The sequence below is a fragment of the Chelmon rostratus genome, chromosome 4, assembly GCF_017976325.1.
Source record: "Chelmon rostratus isolate fCheRos1 chromosome 4, fCheRos1.pri, whole genome shotgun sequence".
NCBI lineage: Eukaryota > Metazoa > Chordata > Actinopteri > Chaetodontiformes > Chaetodontidae > Chelmon > Chelmon rostratus.
In genome coordinates, this window is record NC_055661.1 from 24,862,701 (window position 1) to 24,881,338 (window position 18,638).

General features: G+C 40.0%; 2 protein-coding genes across 3 annotated transcripts; both read right to left on the minus strand.

Moving 5' to 3' along the window:
- Positions 1-3,743: 3,743 nt before the first annotated feature.
- Positions 3,744-8,528, minus strand: tmem165 (transmembrane protein 165). Its single transcript, XM_041936154.1, has 6 exons — positions 8,226-8,528; positions 7,614-7,839; positions 7,339-7,514; positions 6,952-7,134; positions 6,623-6,728; positions 3,744-5,894 (listed from the first exon to the last, which is right to left on the minus strand). The coding sequence occupies exons 1-6, from the start codon at positions 8,376-8,378 to the stop codon at positions 5,818-5,820; spliced, it is 921 nt and encodes a 306-aa protein (XP_041792088.1). The 5' UTR covers positions 8,379-8,528; the 3' UTR covers positions 3,744-5,817.
- A 521-nt stretch (positions 8,529-9,049) lies between these two features.
- Positions 9,050-11,831, minus strand: srd5a3 (steroid 5 alpha-reductase 3). Of its 2 annotated transcripts, XM_041935907.1 has the most exons (5): positions 11,585-11,831; positions 11,229-11,380; positions 10,962-11,147; positions 10,753-10,878; positions 9,050-10,101 (listed from the first exon to the last, which is right to left on the minus strand). In XM_041935907.1, exons 1-5 carry the CDS (start codon positions 11,803-11,805, stop codon positions 9,842-9,844), a joined length of 945 nt encoding a protein of 314 aa, XP_041791841.1. In that variant the 5' UTR covers positions 11,806-11,831; the 3' UTR covers positions 9,050-9,841. The 2 variants fall into 2 exon arrangements, with proteins under 2 accessions (XP_041791841.1, XP_041791840.1); XM_041935906.1 differs by having other exon boundaries at positions 10,962-11,380.
- Between the last annotated feature and the right edge of the window lie 6,807 nt (positions 11,832-18,638).

An 18,638-nucleotide genomic window follows, 5' to 3' on the forward strand; every position in this document is an offset into this window, starting at 1 on the left:
GTTTAAGCCTGGCCTTGAGTAGCAATGGACAAATGCTAATAATAACTCATTCTCTGCTTTGGGATGTTGGACCCATGCGTTGGCACACTCGCGTAGCCTCTCTAACAGGTAACAGTGACTCAGTTTGGGTTCGTCAGGGGAGAAGTAAACCATCACATGCCCTTAAGCCCAGCTTAGTTTGTGTGTTTGAACATGTTTAAAACTGGTTTTGATCACATCTCCTGACCTTAATTACTTCTTTGGCACTATGATGCGTCAGTTTGACTCCTTGTTTGGTACGTGGGGTTGTCACTTTGTTATGGGATTGCTCCCAATGTGTATTTATAATTTCTAATCAGTCATTTCAGAGCATGTTTAGCGTGCATCATATTTATGTAATTGGTCTTTTTTAAGTGGCTGTCAGGTTGTCTTTGCTGGCTAAAGTTGCCGCTCATTCATTTCAGCTGGTTTCATGATATTTTGGTCACATGCTACAGCTCTTATTCCAAAGAAGTTGAGACTCTGTGTAAAACAGACATAAACTCCACTGAAAACAGAACAAAGACTAGATATTTAATGTTTGACCTCATCAGTTTCATTGATTTTTGTAAATATCTGCTCATTCTGAATTTGATGCAGCAACACATTTCAATCAAGTTGGGACAGGAGCAACAAAAGACTGGGAAAGTGGTGGAATCATCCAAAAACACCTGTTTGGATCATTCCACAGGTAAACAGGTTGATTGGTAACAGGTGATAGTATCATGATTGAAAGGCTCAGTGGTTCACAGCGAGGATGGAGCGAGGTTCACCACTTTGTGAACACATGATTGGATAAAGGAGATTCCGGCATACATGGGCTCAGAAACACTTCTTTGGCAAACACAGTTTGTCTGCAAATGACTGCATTCTGGTTTTATTTCCGTTTTATACAGAGTCACAACTTGTTTGGAATCAGGCTCGTATATCCAGCATCAGCGTTTGAGTACGGCCACAGAATGAATCTATTCACTCATTCATTTTCATCTAAGGGACTGTATGGAAATGATCGAGGTGGGGAGGTGGGATGAACCTTATGTTTGCCTTTTTTTTAAAAAGCAAGACACCCCTCCAGGTTTATTAATATTCAGTTTGGACCCTCCTCTTGACTTACAAAAAAGCAGAAATACTCTCCTCCCAACATAAAATAATAATAATTTTTGAATTTCAAATCAAAATCAGCCATTTCCTGTTTATGGCTCCTTCCACATACTTTCTATTTTTTGAACCAACAGTTATGAAAAGTTACTACCATTGACACTGAGAGAGTGAATATGGTACAAACACTAGTTCTGTAATATTTTATCTTCACCAAATGGCAGCACAGGTTGGGTCATGGCAAACATGCATTAAATTATAGGTGAACTCTGTATGAAACGTTTGACTTTACGTTATCAGCAGAATAAAGTGAAGGCGACTGTGAGCTAGTAAAAAAAAAAAATGTGTTGAAATAAAATAGAGATCTGGGCCATGAAAAATTTAAAGACCACCCTTCCCTCAGCGAAAAAGAAAAAATACATAACCCTCCACCCTTTTCTGACCCCACCTCCCACCTGCTTTCTCCACTGATGTTTCTGTGCCGCACAAAGTTCCATAAAGACGGCATCTAGATATAGTGAAGGTAGACCTCATGTAGGCTGGACCTTTACACCTCCCTTCTTTTACATCAGTTGTGGTGCTGCAACACATATCAACATTTAAATGAGGCACAACAGCTCTCTTGCAAACCTGGTCCTGTGCAACATGCAAACAGCACTCTGGAGTGTGATGCAAACGGTGCAATACACCTGCAAGAATGTAATTAAATATCATTAACGCGAGTGAGTTGCATGAGGAGACGTGTGGCTGTGGGAGACTTTGCACAATGTATGATAAGACATGCAGTAAATAAGAGAACTTGATTATTTTTCTATCGCCGGAATAGACCTCATGAAGCTAGCATACGTACAGGACATCGAACACAGTAACGACTCCGCTTTTAAATGTGAAAATCAAGGAACGTGAAGGATCTAAGCGAACTGTGACACACACACAGACTGTTGAACTTGTTTCCCCCAGAAAGAGCTGGATGCTTGTGAGTTTATGGTTATGCAAAGACTTTGTTTAAGGGTTGTTTTGAATCTTTACCCGCCAGTCAAATTGTTTTCCTTCATGCTGGAAACTGCTGAAATTGACACAAGGTTCCTTAAGTCGGTCATTGCCAAGTCACAAAAACATGAGGAAAATGTTCTGTAATCCAAAGAGAGGGAAACCCCGGGAGGCGGGCTCTAAACGGAAGGACACAGTGTATTGTGTTAAATGTTGTGTAGTTCTGATGTACACGCTAGAAACTCTGAATGTCTATCAGTGTTCTCTCTCAGTTTTCAGTTCATGTTTGTGTGGCGTTTGTGTTTGGCTCATGAAATTTACTGCCGCAGTACACTCAACGACCAAGAAAAACCAAAACACGCCTGTTGTTGTTAAAGGGTTAACCCGCACCTGAATCAGTGACGTCAGAGCAGGTGTGCCCCTTACAGGTGATGGTCAAACACCCGCTGTGACGTCACTGATGCAGGTGTGGCTCGGATAGTACGTTTCAAATGTTTGGCACCACTTTCCAGTACATCAGTTGTAACTAGTGGCTTCATGAATGCTTAGTAAACCATTTAGAAATATTTATACATTAATAAGAACAACTTCTGGTTCTCCAGGCTGTGAAAACTCCCTCTGGCTGGTTAGACCACTCGACTGCTTATTTCGAAAAACAAAAGGGGAGAAAAATTGAAGATTTCAGGCACCAAAAACTGTAATAACTGATTAACGCTTCCAACTGCTAATTTAATTGACTTATTAGTGTTATTGTATTGATACCAAATCCAAAGCGTAAACACAAAGAGGAGTTTTGAACAACATGGCACCTGTGATTTATCTTGTAATAGAGCTGCCCCGTTCATTCGCCAGACAAGTATTTTCTCTATTTATTAATTAATTGGTCTATTAAATGCCTGAAGTTTTCAGAAATATCCACCACAGGTTCCCGGAGCTCAAGAAAAACATCTTTAAACATTTTGTGTCATCCAAACTATTTCATTTAAAATCACATAAAACAGAAAAGCAGCAAAGTCTCATAATGTAGATGCTGGAATTGGCAAATGTTTGAAAAACTACTCTGATGATAAATTCAATGATCAAAATAGTTTTTTAAATGAAGCATTAGTGAATCTGACTGACAACTAAGAAAGCCATTAGTGACAGCTTCTATTTTTTGAGTGACACCTTGTTAGAAAGTGGTACCAAATGTTTGATTGTGCCCTTGATGCTTCACAGTAGATTTAATGTTAACATGGTCAGTTTATGTTCTCCTCTTCTGAGGAACCAGGATGGAGGATTCATTCCTCACGTCCACTACTGCCACCTGCTGTTCTGTTTTAGTTCTGACAATAAACTTCAATCATTATTTGAAATGATGCGTGGCGGCACTCAAACAATCCCATCATGCATTATAATTCACGCTGAAAGCACTTTTCACAGGTGTGTGTGCCTGCTGCCATGCATTTATTTCTTGAGCCAAACCATTCATAAATTAAAACATAACCTTTGAAGGCAAATGTACCAATCGTTTGCTCCCCTTCGATTTGAAAATAAAACTGTACTGAAACGTCTCTGCTGTTCTGCTGACTGTTGCTCTGAGATGATGTCCATCGTGGCCACTCAGCTCAATGCAGTACAAATGACTGGTTTGGAAATCAGACAACACCTGAAACATTTTATTGAGCATTTTAGATTTATAGGCATTTCGACCGACCTGTATCACAAACAGAAGTATTTCACAGCTGGGCACAGTCTGTCAAATATTGACAATGCAGCTTGAGCCTGTTCACTTAAAAAAATATTTCCATTCCTTGCTTTTAGTGACCTCTTCCACCCCCCTAATTTCTGTTTCAACAGTACACGTGCTTCAAAAGAAAAGAAGATGAAGCTAAATAAATAGTTTTAAATAAAAAGTGAACCGTAGGCTTGAATTGCACTGCTGTGCTCAGGTATCACTGCAGCTACAACACAGCTACTCATGGCAAAAGGAGTGACTTCTACTGTCGGTTTTGTTGTAGGATAAATTACACGGTGGTGACTCATCTATTCTGTACCTGCTGTATTCATTGATTTTGTGATTTGGGCAGCAAGAGAGGAGGCAGCGAGCTTCAAACTGGAAATGGCTTGAATCACTGAGGAAGACTTAACCTGTGTGGGAGAATCTGTGGAGGCGATTACTGGCCTTTCTTCAACCTGATCCATGTTTCAATCGCTATCGCCGCCCAAAACTGGAAGCAGGAAACATGAAGTACTCCGATCATTACCTCCAATATGTGGTTAGCATTCTGGAGAGAAGCTATTTTAAAGCCGTGGTGTAGCTTTCTGGTACCGACACAGATATTCCAACATAGGTATGGCGACACCTGGACACAGAGGTAAAGTAGTGGTTCAGGTCACTCTAACAGGCTGCTCCTGTGTGAAACAGGATTAACTAAGGGAAATATTTCAATGGCGTCTCCGCTTCAAATAAAATCTCATCTTAAATCAGTTTCTTAATTATGTGCAGTTGGTTCAGTTTTCAGTGTTTTTGCTCACAGCGGGAAATTAAAATCTTAAGTAGGCCCACTTCTGATGTGACAGCTCACCTCAAAAACATTTTTTTCCTCTTCCCTGTAATGCTATTTATCCATCTCAATTGTTTTAGTGGGAGTTTTCTGGAGAGACTTGCTGTAGAAGTATCTCATCAACATAATGTAACTAGATGGCACTCTGCTTGTGCTGAAAAACTCGGCAGCAACGTCTCTTTCCAGAAATCGTGACCCGACAACTCAAGATAATCCACAGAGCTCGCGGTGAGCAGTTTCATGCAGGAACTATTTTCTTTCTACCGAACTACACCCACCAACCGCATCACTGCGCATAGGGGAGCGTGCATCACCTAATGGACGAGAGGTTCGTGACTGAGCGGGGTGTCAACATTAATGCCGCTCTCCTCGGCTGAGCTGTAACGTTAGCTAGCAGTATCGGCTAGCTATAAACTAATCTCCAAACTAGCAATGTCACACTGGGTTAAGAGAGTAAATGCATGGAAGCTCTGTGGAAGATTTTGAGTAATTGGGTCATGATTTTAGGATGCAGTAAGTGTCAGGGTGGAATAAACAGTCTGTTGGTTGCTATTCTGACAACAGTCACCTGACTGCACATGGGCTCGTGTCAAAAATTAATAATTCAACATTTAAAAACAAAGAACAAAAAGGCAAATATTTTGAAATGGACTCGATGGCTGAGTGGGAGGGCAGCAATCAGTAACAATCCAGTCTTCTTTTCTCTCACACCTCTTGTGAGGGGCTCATACAGAGAGCTGCAGTCCCCCCCCCCAGCTAGCCTCTGTAACTCAATAAGTTCTTCTGATTGAGGCTTTTACTTCTTCAAACTTCATGAAAAATTTCCACTGTTTTCTGTTCTAAAATGAATGTGAATCTGACTTCTGTACTTGATAAAGATAAAACACTGATTAGTTAGCATTCAACAACTACACCTCCCACGAGGCTCTGATGAGTACCACAGGTTGACCCTCTTGGGAAATGGTATTAATGCTAACAAAATACTGCTGAAGTGTTTAATGAGAAAACCCAGCAGAGGCCAGCTCGTGGTGAGGGCGGGAGTTTAGCTCTCTGTTTAGCATGTCACGCTTCCTGTTGGACACACACAGAGTCACAACTACAGTCTCTCTACTGCAACCAAATCTTACACGTATGTACAGAATTAACCTGAAAGTCTTTCGTCCAATTAAAATCCAGCTTCTGGCTTGATGAACAGGGCAGAGAAGGCAAACGCCAGGAAAACAATCCCGCCGATGATTGTAACTATGGAAGCAAAACAAGGGAAAGAGAGGCATTTTAATTATGGGGTGGAGACAACAAACAACCTATGTGTATGAACTTTGTTTTACAGAAGACGAGAAGATTAAACAAGAGCCTCAGTCAATAAAGTATTTTTAAGTCCTCTCTTTTATTTGTTCCTAAAAAACTAAAGAGAAAACTAAAAATCGTCTGCCTTTGACTCACAAAATGTGCACAGAACACTGTGACAAGCTATGTGAGAACTACTGAATGGATAATAATCTAAAGTGGAGGCAGTGAAGTGACACTGGATGCCAACAGACACAGAGCCTGGAAGCATGACACTGGTGTACGATTACTGTCGTTAATGCAAAAACACAGAAACTGCCAGGTGCAGTATTTGAGCCGCCTGAGCAGAACACTGGAACATCCCTCAAACTGAAATTAGACAGAAACCTGCCAGCACTGGAGAACATTCCAGATCCCAGGTGCCAAGATCAGATATGAAGAAATCAGTGCTGGAAATCATGTTCCTCAATTGTGCTAAAAACCAAGCCTACTATCAATCTACTTACTACGATCCGCTGTGTTCTACAGTCACTTTCTCCTTCAACAGGTGTAATTAGAATATATATATATATATATATATATATATATATATATATATATATATATATATATATACATATATATATCTGCTTTGAAAAAGACGACAACGACGACGACAACAACAACAACAAACACGCCCTCACCTGTTCTGACAGATATTTTCTGGGCGATCATTCTCCCTCCTATCACAGCCAGTCCTGTGCACAGACAGTGTCCAAGTGTACCACCCACTGCCACCCCAAATGGATCCTGGGAATTTAAAAAAAAAAAAAGTGTTTCATGTTGATTCTGTAGAAAATTATACATTACCTTTGCTGAATATTTAATAAACAATGTTATCAACACAACAGTGAGGAGCATTTGTTGTTTGTGGTCTTAAAAAAGATTAACAAAAGGTTTGTTTTGCATGGAAGTGAAAACACTTGATGTACTGTTAGGCATTCAAACAGTTCTAAAAGTAAATGTAACAAACCTCCCGGGCAGCTAGAATAATAGTGGTCAGCTGCGAGCGGTCCCCCCACTCCGCCAGGAAGGTGAGGGTGAGGGCTTGGATGAAGATGGGTGAGATTAAGCTGTGCCACCTGCCCTGAGGAACAGTGGTCCCTGATCCAGCCTCCACATCTGGGGTCCCATTAGCTAGCTTGGACCGCTGGAGCTGCACAGACAACAATGCATAAACTGGTTTAACTAGAAACTGGAGATAACGCTCTATTTACACATCGGAATATAGGAGTGTTTTCACAAGGGGATTATGCTTCACTCATCTACATACAGTACCTGCCCTTGCCGCACAGAAAAATGTCACAATTCACTTACTTTACAGCAGCAACACAAGCTGTCAGGTAAAAAGTTGGCTTACCTCTTCATCCTTCTTCTTGATCTCTGCCTGCACCTCCTCCAGCTCTTCCTGCCCTTCATCTGGACTCATCCTCAGCCCCTCTCTCAGCATGCGTACGCCAAAGATAGCAAACAGAGCGGTGGACACATAGTATGTGTAGATTCTTGGGATGATGGTGGTGGCATAGCCAAACAGCACTGAGGGATGGATACAACACATTTTTTTTCCATTATCATTCAGAAAGAGATGGAGGAATAACCTGTAAGTGCACAAGCAAAACATAAACCTCTACTGACCAGAGAGGCAAGTCATGAGTCCCAGAGCCAGCATAGCACCTGCCAGCACGGTGAGGCGGTTGTAACGCATAGCCATGATGGCTGCAATGAAAAATGTCTTGTCTCCCAACTCAGAGACAATGATGACAGAGATGGAGGCCACAAAGGCGTGGATGAAACCCAGGTTTCCTTTGCTGGAGTCATCCTCAGAAACTACTGGGCCTAACGGATGGGGGCTTGTGGCTTTCTGCAAAGACAAACAACACAGTAACACACAGTTTATAATTGAAGTCAAACTTGCACGTCTGACCCGGCTAGCTTAATATTCGGGCCGCATGATTTAAGAACATTATTGGCAATATAAACAAAACTGGCGGCCACATAATGTCAGAGTGGCCCAGGCACGCTAACACCCATACGGCTATCACCTTCATCTTCGTCAAATATTTGCGCTGCTAGCCAACTTCACCCACCTGAGCTACAACCGGAACACAATGTGATATGTGTCTCAGTTAGCATGTGCTAGCTAGCTCGGAGGCGCTACGAAGCACCGGCAACACCGGCGTCAAAAACTGTGGGCTGCCGACGACGACAGAAGTTTTTCATTGGTATTAATGAAGTCCAGGCTCTTACCTCTTGTGGGGGTTGCTCCTGGACTGCAGCTTTGTGCTCTTCTGGAACAGCAGCAACTCCGACCGACAACAAAAACACGGCGGCGAGCGGAAACAAGACGCACAGCACACTTCTATCGGCCCGTCCGCCTCCTCCGCCGACCGTGAGAGGCATTGTTGCTTCGAAAACACTGACCAAAAACTTAAATTTGTCTCCCGCGAATCACTTAATATCATCGGCAACACAGCTGGCTAACTTCATATTAGCAACCAACACCAATTTGAGGAACCCCTCGGTAATACACGTCACGATCAGACCGACAGATGCAGCTCAGGGCGGAAATTACTATTATGATGACGTAGGCACAGGGCAGTTCAGTGATTGGACAGTCTTCCAGTCAGTTACAACATCAAATAAAGATAGTTGAAAATGAGTTCAATTTCTGAAAGACTTACAATGCAAGCATAAAAAAACTTTGTTTGGCACAACTAGTCATTAAATACACCATTAAACAGACTTAACCGTTAAGTGTAGTGATAACCATTAAAATGCAAATGTACTAACTGCTAAATTCATTTGTTGCAAGAACCCCTGATCACTATAAAAAATCAGAATACGTTGTAGTGATTATTTTACAGTAAATAATTATATAAAAATACATACGCTCTGAACACTCTGTTTATCTTATCAGTCCTCTAAATCAGTTTTTCAGCCAAAGCTTGACAATCAGTGACATTGCCATCTAGTGGACTCCTAATATCCCAGCGTCCACTCCAAATACAAACAAAATGTAGGCAGAATAATTGAAGTACATAGCAAGTAATTAAACATGAAACGGATTCCACTCCTGTGCTCAATTTTCTTTTTATTGGCTTAAACATAAAACTTGATTTTATTTTGTAGCTCAAACTAATATGTAGCATTAAAAAACATCTTCATGTTTGTACAACAGCAGGCTCTTGACACCATGAGAAAAAAGTTTCTCATTTTGAGACTTTTTTTGCTGAAATTAAGTGACTTGTGTCTCATAATATACTTTCGGCATTTGTTATTACAACATACCCATTCATTTTAACAAAAAACTCTTGTTGTACAAGATACCCTGGTGTGCTGTAAGAGTTTATTTTATATGATGCAATAAAAAAAAAAAATCAGTCAAAGCCTCAATTTGCCTGACTCCTCCAACAAACAAAAAAAACCCTCCAAAATTTGGAAGGGATCTTTTTGTTTCTTAAATAACATTTGAAACATCCTTATTTAACATAACTTCTCTTAGGACTTATAATGAGATACATTTGTGTATTGTAATAAGAAAAATGTGTCATGATTAAATGAATGTACCTTATTATAACAAAAATAAGATCTTGTAATGAAGAAGGGATTTGTGGTGTGACATTCCTCTTCACATCAATTTCTAAGAAACAGCTCACCTCTCACCTGGAGAGACTTTTGCTTTGGAAGAATGTTTCTGCAACACTGTCATGCCTCACATTCATACCTGGGAGCTGTCAGCTAGATTCAACGGTTGGCTGAGCAGCTTTCCTTCGTCAGGAGCACCTTGTCAATCAATGCTCTGAGAGAGGTGACTTTTAGTCCTACACCTTCAGATCCCAATAAGGAACGGAAACACAAACTATTCACAGCACAAATGGTATAAATGCTTTTCTATGCCTCGGGTATGACTCATATTTGATAATATAAAGGTCGTGGCAAAGCTGTGCTGCCAGTGCCTGGTTGAAGAGCACATAAAAGACAACAAGCCACCAGGTGAGAGACAGGCCACCAAACAGTAAGCTCAGTGAGATGTAGATCAGCAGTTCAGCAAAGTAATGCGGGCACGACACCAGCTCGAACCAGCCTCCCTTTGGAACTCTGTGAGCCAGCGTCTCCACTGCTCCTGAAAGACGCCACAGAAGACAACAGAAAAAAAACATCAGTCCAACATTCAGACAGTTATTTTGATGATCCCACAGAGAATCATCACCAACTCTGCAGTTCCCCCAAGATCTACAGAGCTTTTTAGACTTGTTTAGGTGATTGTTTTGGTTGTCTCGCCCACAACAATCACCAAATGAATGCTAATGTTGTGTTGTCCTTGTCTGTGTAAATTGCAAATATTTGCTACAAGTTCCCAATAGCAACATTATAAGGTGATCCTCTGTCAGCATTGTGTTTTCAGCTTGTTCTGCTGTCCAGAGAAAAAAAAAGTCCAAAAAAAAAAAAATAATCGAAGCAGCTATGATGGACCATGCATATGTTTTGTATGTCACTCTGTACATTATGTTTGCCACTACTTTTGTCAAAGTTACTTTGACATAGCAGTTTTTCAAATCAATGTGCCATTTTACAGGAATTATCCTGCAACAACAATTCACTTTCAATATGTAATGTGTTGGATTTCCTATCATAAGCACACTGATTTAGAGAATCATATACAGTCAAATCAAATAATTGTGGTACTTTGGGAAATGGTCAGCAGTAGTATACATCATTCACAGGAAAGGTAAAACAAACACATCTTTAAGCAAAGACAACTGCACAAGCTAACCTGACTTCCCAGTGCGAAGCCTGGCCAGCAGGACCATGGATTGATGCTGCAAGAGTGAGGCCCCAATGAAAAGTGCGGTTCCTGACACATGAAACCAGTCCAGCTGAGAGAAGAGGGTTCCAGTCCCTTAAAAAGAACAACACACATATCAATCCCACTTCATACAACCAGTGAATAGCAGATGGAGAGAGGAGTGATTTCAGTTTAACCTTTTCCCAGACGATCTGCGCAGAGCACCGTCAACCCCAGTACGACATAGTACCCCAGACCGAACACATACTGCACCAAATGTATAGCTCCATCAGAGAAAACGCTGACAAGCAGGCACTCCAGCAGCCTCCTGAGGGAGTGGAGGCAGAGCAGCAGCTGCACCAGCAGAGTCGACAGCTGTGGGACTACAGACAGTATGAACACAGCACCAGGATGAATCAAACAGGAGGACACAAGTTCAACACAGTGCTCGACTGTCAGCCTACCTTGACTGTCAGGGTTAGGTACATCTGTCAAAATGTCTAATATTCCAGTCAGCCATGATGGGTATGACTGATTCCGAAACGTGACGTTCACGTACAGGCCAAGAAGAAGACCGTTCCAGCCAACAGAGACGGCATAGAAGTGCCAGAACCACCTAAAAGACGATAAAGTAGCTGAGGTTATGGTCTTCAACTAAATTAGCATGTACTCACTTAAGTTCTCAAGATGCTAACAAAGATACGAACCCAAATAACTTCAGTTAAATATATTACAAATCTAGAAACTATACACACACGTTATAAATGCATTATATGATATCTTATCACGTTTGCTAAGTTGTTTCCTACACAACATTTACCTTTTTGGGACGTCAAACACACGCAGCCACTCGTCCCGTTTGAGGTTTTGTTTAGTTTTTCCGTACCGAATAAGATCCTGAAATAACACGTAAAAGCGGCATGTTTCGTATTTTCTCGGCAGGTATGTTGAGATTTTGTGCGCGCAGAAGGCTACAAGGAAACTTAAAGCCAGAAGAGCCCACAAAACATCAGCAACGCCCAAGTTGACTGTGCTCCACATTGTCTTCCGCTCCGCCGGTTGTGGACATTGTTTTGTGCGACACAGAAAAGGGACCGTCGGAAACCGGTCGCAGCAGTTCCGGATGAAACGAGAGGGCAGGAAAGGATGTGAGCGTGTGTATCTCGTTGCTGCTAACGCATGAAAACTTTGCAGAGTCTTGCCGTTGAAGCAATAAATGAGCACTTTTTCTACACCATTAATACTGCTCTTTGCTTAAGTGGTGTAACATACGCAAAGGGGAAATTACGCCTATGAATGGGTAATAATGTGATTCACTGTGACCATTTTCTACGAATGTGTAAATAACACTGACCAAAAACTTAAATTTGTCTCCCGCTAATCACTTAATATCATCGGCAACACAGCTGGCTAACTTCATATTAGCAACCAACACCAATTTGAGGAACCCCTCGGTAATACACGTCACGATCAGACCGACAGATGCAGCTCAGGGCGGAAATTACTATTATGATGACGTAGGCACAGGGCAGTTCAGTGATTGGACAGTCTGCTGCTAACGCATGAAAACTTTGCAGAGTCTTGCCGTTGAAGCAATAAATGAGCACTTTTTCTACACCATTAATACTGCTCTTTGCTTAAGTGGTGTAACATACGCAAAGGGGAAATTACGCCTATGAATGGGTAATAATGTGATTCACTGTGACCATTTTCTACGAATGTGTAAATATCAGTTATATAAATAAAGCTGAAAATTTACATCAAAGACCAACTTTATGCAAAGCACCCAACCATTCCCCTCATTTCATTAACAGTTGCATGAGGTCTTATAATAAAATGCATGCTGCAACTTAAAACTTTAAAGCATTATTGTTTTGTGATTCAACTTAATTATGGACATCTATGGAATATAAATTCATAAAAATGTACCCAGTAGCTATAATGACATCTTTAAACCTAGCCACATACCTCAGAATAATCTTGGATTTCACATATTTGTCTGAAGCTGCTTTGTATTTAATTGTATGAGTGTGTTTTATCAGAGGGCAGATTATAAAAGGTTTTGCCTGTTTGTGCGATGTTGGCTAACTGATGCCTGCTCCAAGCTGCACTTCACAGTGGATCCACTTATAAAATACAGGTTCATACACAGCCCTTCCATGTGGGTGCCTTCCCATGTGAGTGTCCAACAAACAACCAGAACCATCATTATTCAAGTATTCATTTTGGATAAAACAGTGTAAAAACACAGCACAATGCAATGAAATGATCCTCTGGGGAAGGAGGAGAAGGTTAGATTTTCGGATGCTCACTTTCACCCCATGTTTCCCGCCCTGATCCTCTGTTAATTATTTCATCATGCAGCACTTTTCATTGCAAAAGTAGCACAATACAAGGCAGGAAATGAAACAAGTGAGATATTTGTGATGATCTAAGAGGAAAGAAGTAGAGAGAGCATCTTAAAAAAATATTAGAAACAATATGATTTGACGTTTTAGAACAATTTGCATATGGTGCCGAATTGCAATTAAGCCTCATGTACCACACTCACCACTAGGCGGCAGAGTAGCCAGTTTTGGGGTGTGGTGCTACAGATAATAAATGAGAAGTTCAAGTGTGCAGGACAGAGTCGGATCCCACAGAGAGAACGCGTGTGTCGTAGCGGCATGGTTTTCACCGGGCAGGATGGATACGAAAAAAATGGAAAGCTACAAGTAACAAGTAACTAAAGCTGTCTGACAAATGTAGTGGAGTAAAAAGTACAATATGTAAGATAAGATAAGATAAGATAAGATAAGATAAGATAAGATAGACTTTATTAATCCCCAGCTGGGGAAATTCGGGTATTACAGGCAGCAGGTAATGGCAGTTGGAAAAAATAGCAACAGAAATAGAAAACTACAAAATACAAAACAAAAGATGACTATATATATATATATATACATTTTATACAAATGGTTATATTAAATAAGAAATACATAAAAAAAACAAAAATAGAGACATATATATTGCTGCAAAGAACTATCAGAAAAAATACCATAAAAATATAGTGCCAAACATTCTGTATAATTTCACAGACTTTACACAAATTGCACATGGTGGATAAAGTGACTACAGCATTAAAGCTATTGCACAAAATATAAATAATAATAAATAAATATGTATATGTCATAGTAGAATACTATAATGTATTGATATGTACAGTACTCATTTAGAGTGGAAAAAAGCAATATTGCAAGGTAATAGGTGTATGATAAGTCACACGTCAGTGCAAAAAACAGTCTGAATATGGAAACCAGGGCTAAATTAAGCAAATACGTACATGTAGTTGTGTAAAAGTAAAGTTGCATAAACTGGAAATATTCAACTACAAGTACCTCAACAACAATACCTCAACAGTGAAGGTGCTTAGTTTAAATATTTTTACTTAAACAAGAGTAGATGTGTTTTATCAGCACAGTCTCACAAAGAAAAGCACTTATTATACAGAATTACCTCTTTAAGATTACTATTGATATTCTGTTGTTTGCTTATTATTATTGATCTATTAAATTGATCTTGAAGCTGCATGTTAATGGTATCTGGTAGTTAGATATAGATCAGTGTGTCTGTGTTTATCTGCACAGTATCCTGTTAACTGTGAAAAGAGCAGTATGTCCCTCTGAGATGAAGCAGGTGTTTGTGTTTTATATGAAAGTGACTGTTCAAAGCAGTTGGCTGGATTCAAACTCTGCATCAGTTCATCACACTTTGATCTGCTGGACAGTGTTAGCAAACATCGCGTCTGACCTCGAGGCCCTGGTGCTTTATTCAGGCTCACTTTTTGCTGAGTTTTTGTCTCATGGGCTCACGAGTGGCCTGCGTGTTCCTCCTCTCACAATGCAGCAAAGTGTCAGAGGAAAAGAAGTGTGTTTTTGTGAAAGGCCTTTGAGGCATTAGAGTCCAGGATGCCTCTTAGAGGAGCACTGTATCCTGTCTGAGGAAGTGTGGACTGTTTCCTGCTCGCCTCCCTCCCCTGTCCTTAATGTCCTCCTCTTTTTTAGTCTGCCAAGAGCTGGACCCTCACCGGGGCCCCTGAAGATTGCCTTCAAGCTGGTGCTCAGTGGGCACCATGAAACACCAAAAAATGAGATTTGTTTTGCAGAGAATTCAAACCAGCGTGTACGGATTCAGACACAGTCCGAGGGAAAAGAATCCCAAATATCAAAAAGGAGCACAAATGAGACAGAGAGACCAGAGACGGGAGCGTCTGATATGTCCAGAAGCTTCTGGGTAATCTGGCAAACCTCCAATGTTTTATTGTTCCTGTCACAAAACCAACAGACAGAGTAAAAAGTGTCATTGTGAGCGCACATATCCTGCTGTTTATCTATAAAGCATTAAATGGCTTTTCCCTGAGCACATTTCACAGCTCCTGTCCTCACACCACACAGCCGAGACCTGAGACCAGAAGCTGCCCCAAATCCAGGTCTTCCTCCTTCTGTAGACTTCCTCACTCAGTTGATGCTTTACTAAATGAAACACACTTTTACTCACTGTAATCACATGAGAAGGTTGATACCACCAAGATGGAGCCAGCAACCTGTTAGCTTAGCTTAGCATATAGACTTGAAGCTGTGGGGGAAACAGCTAGCATGGCTGAAGTTAACTAAATTTGCCCATTTGCGTCTTTCAGGCTCACACTTGTGTGATTTGTACAAAAACCAAAGCTTAAAAACAACAAGTTGCACTTTTACTGTTGTTTATGTGCCTCTGTTTGTTGATTCTTTTTCTTAAATCACAGCTTGTTGATTTTTGTGGTATCGAATTCTTTAACTGCGCCTAAACCAACCAGCTCCTGTATTTCCTGTTTGCAGGTGTTTGCTGTCATTAACATGATTTTTATTAGCATTGTTTGCTTGTCCTCTCTTTTCTTTGCTTCTGTCTTTCTCTTCTTTGTAAAGCACTTTGGATCAGCGTGTTGGGTTTAATGTTGCAGGTTGCAGCCTGAAAACTCAGACTGTTTGACGAACCAGCAACTGAACGATCAAAATCTGAATAGATTTATTGACTAATCAACAAATTAACTCGTCCTTTACTGTTTCCTGACATACGGGTTGTGTTTTTGACATTTAACATGTATTTCTTCACGTAGCATGTTTTATTTATTTTTTTAGATCCAATACTTATTGTCTGCTTTTTATTTACTAAGTATTGTATTGACTGTATTAGACAATAATTGACTGGCTAGGCAAACAGTGATGTCTGCTCTGACTTGTGTGGGTTTTGTTCTTTGTCCCTGTGCCTGGCCAGTTTCCCATCCGGGTATTCATAAATATATCACAAATCATAGACAAATCACAAGTTAATGTATTTGTTTTAACCTTGATTTATACATCGGTCATGTATAAGTTCCTGGTTTCAGCTGAGTCGTGTACAGCTCTCCTCTGCCCAGAATGCATCTGTGCTGTGCTCTCTGTTTTTGTCTCAGTCACAACAATGCGGGGTGAACATGCAAACACCCTCCTCCCGCCTCTCTCTCGCCATGCCCATTCTTTCTGTGTTGAATTGTGGGACAGTGACCTTTGAAATCCCTCTTGTGATCTCAGAGCATAAACAAAAACGGTGCCAAGACAATTCGCAGCTTTTTGCACGTGAAGACTGTTAAATAGGAGTAGTTTTTAAATGTGATTTTAATGTTTTTTGAATTCAGCAAGCAGGGACCAACTTTCCTTCGCTTTAATTTGTAACTATCCTTAATTTAATCAGTAAACTTGGACAAAATGCTGCATTGAAATTGTAGATATAACTCATATTAGGACAAAATTATACAAATATCCTGAATGTAAAGTATCATGTTGCACACAACTTCAAACATTTCTTGCACAGTTTTCCTTCATAAACCTTCTTTTTGTTTGTCTTTGAATGGGCCAGAGTTCAAAGCAATTCCCTCATGCTGAATGTGGAAAACAAAAGCAGATAGAAAAATGGAAAATGTTTTCTGTTTCCAGCTCTTCCAGAGGTGCATTTGGTGTGGAGCGCCCTCCAGGAAGTGCTGGTTAGGAGGAGGGTAGGCGGTTTAGTGGGCAGGGAGTCCCTGTAGAAGTGACCAGGCCAGGAAACATGTGGATGTAGCGTGTAACATAATACCCCATCATCCCCCTTAACCCTCCTGAATCCACGCCAGCATCAAAACACAAACCTGCGCCTCCTTATCAGGTGAAACACATTCGTCAAGTTTAGGGCAGGTTTGAATTTGTCTAACAAACATCCTCAGAAATGATCAGTTTTCTATTTCTGAGCTGGTGCTGCTTTAAATAAAAATGACTTTAAAATGAACCAACCTTAAGGTTCGTGCAATATATTCATTTCTTTATAGTCAGAAACCACAACAAATAGAATTTAAATGTTGAAATTAATTAGCTTTTTTATTTTTTATGGAAATGTCCCTAAAATGCATCATTTGAAATAAAACTTTAAAAAAAATCCCCAAAACAAATGATTTTTTTATGTAATTATCCTGTAAAGCTGCTATAATGAGTATATTTATACTAGAAGTGGATCATATGACTACTTGTTTGTTGGTCATAGTAATGAGCCTGCAGATAATTATCACCTGATCCTGCAGGTCTTCTCAGATATTTTATATAAAACTCCTTGTTTTGCTTTTCCAGCCTCGAGCTTTACTGTCCAGCTTCACTATTACCACTGTTATCAGTGTTGTTTTTGGCTGCGGTGGGCAGCAAAAAAAAAAAAAGCTCTCGCAGTACCAAACACGACGAGCTGGTGGACATAGTGCGGCATTTAGCAGCTACTGAGCCAGATATTTCCCTCAGGAGACGGTGGAGACCAAAAACAGAGCTATCATATCTGCTGAGGTGTGAATAAGCAACTGTTTGCCAACAAGTTTGTATATTAGTTTTAAAGATAAGTTGTGTCATTGTATTCAGATTGTATTCAGGTTTCGAGATCACCAAGTGGCATATATATAAATAGATGAATAATAAGTTACAGGTTTAAATAAAAATAGAATTAAAATAAACTAAATGAACCAACAAGTTTTACTTGTTTTATTTAAATCTAATCAAGTGTTTCACTTTCTCAGACACAGAAAACACATTTTAAAATACATTTTAAACATCACAGTCATGCAGCAATTAGTCTTTTTTTGGGGGAAACAGGATCCTGAATTTCACTTGAAAATCGTGATTTGAATAAACATACAGTGAATACTTTAATTACATTAATAGCATTAAAAATGTACCATGGGGGAAAGTAGCCAAGTGCATTTACTTACAAGCTTTAATAAATACATAAACAAATAAATTCAGATTTTTTAAAAATGATTTATAATATGTTGTTATTGAGTAAACTAGCCAGGAGCCCAACCTTCACCAGCTGCAACATGAAAGTGATAATTAATCAATAATTATAACCCAATAATATAGGCCTAATATAAATTATTATGAAGTGGGCCATTCTGCATAATGTATATTCTTACTTTTGGTACTTAAGGTTTGCTATAACTTGATGCTTTTGTACTTTTACTGTAGTAAAACTGTGAAACAGAGTATTTCTATACTGTGCTATTGCTAGTTTTTACTGAAATTAAAAATCAGAGTACTTCTTAAATGACTGATAATAGGTTTTTAGGTCTCTATAGGTGTATTAATGACTTACTTAAAGGTGGTTTTAAGGCTAATGCATAAGCAAGCATCTTTACAGCTCAGTGTCTCTCAATTGAACGTTACTAAAGAAGTTTCCCCCAAAAACTCTGATCAAAGTTCAGTGTTTGTACGTCCTACAACCGGCAACAAGTCCCGCAGCCTCTCTCATGTGGTAGCTTTTAGTTCCAGCAGCAGAGAGACGCTCCTCCCCTGCAGGCTGCTCAGCTG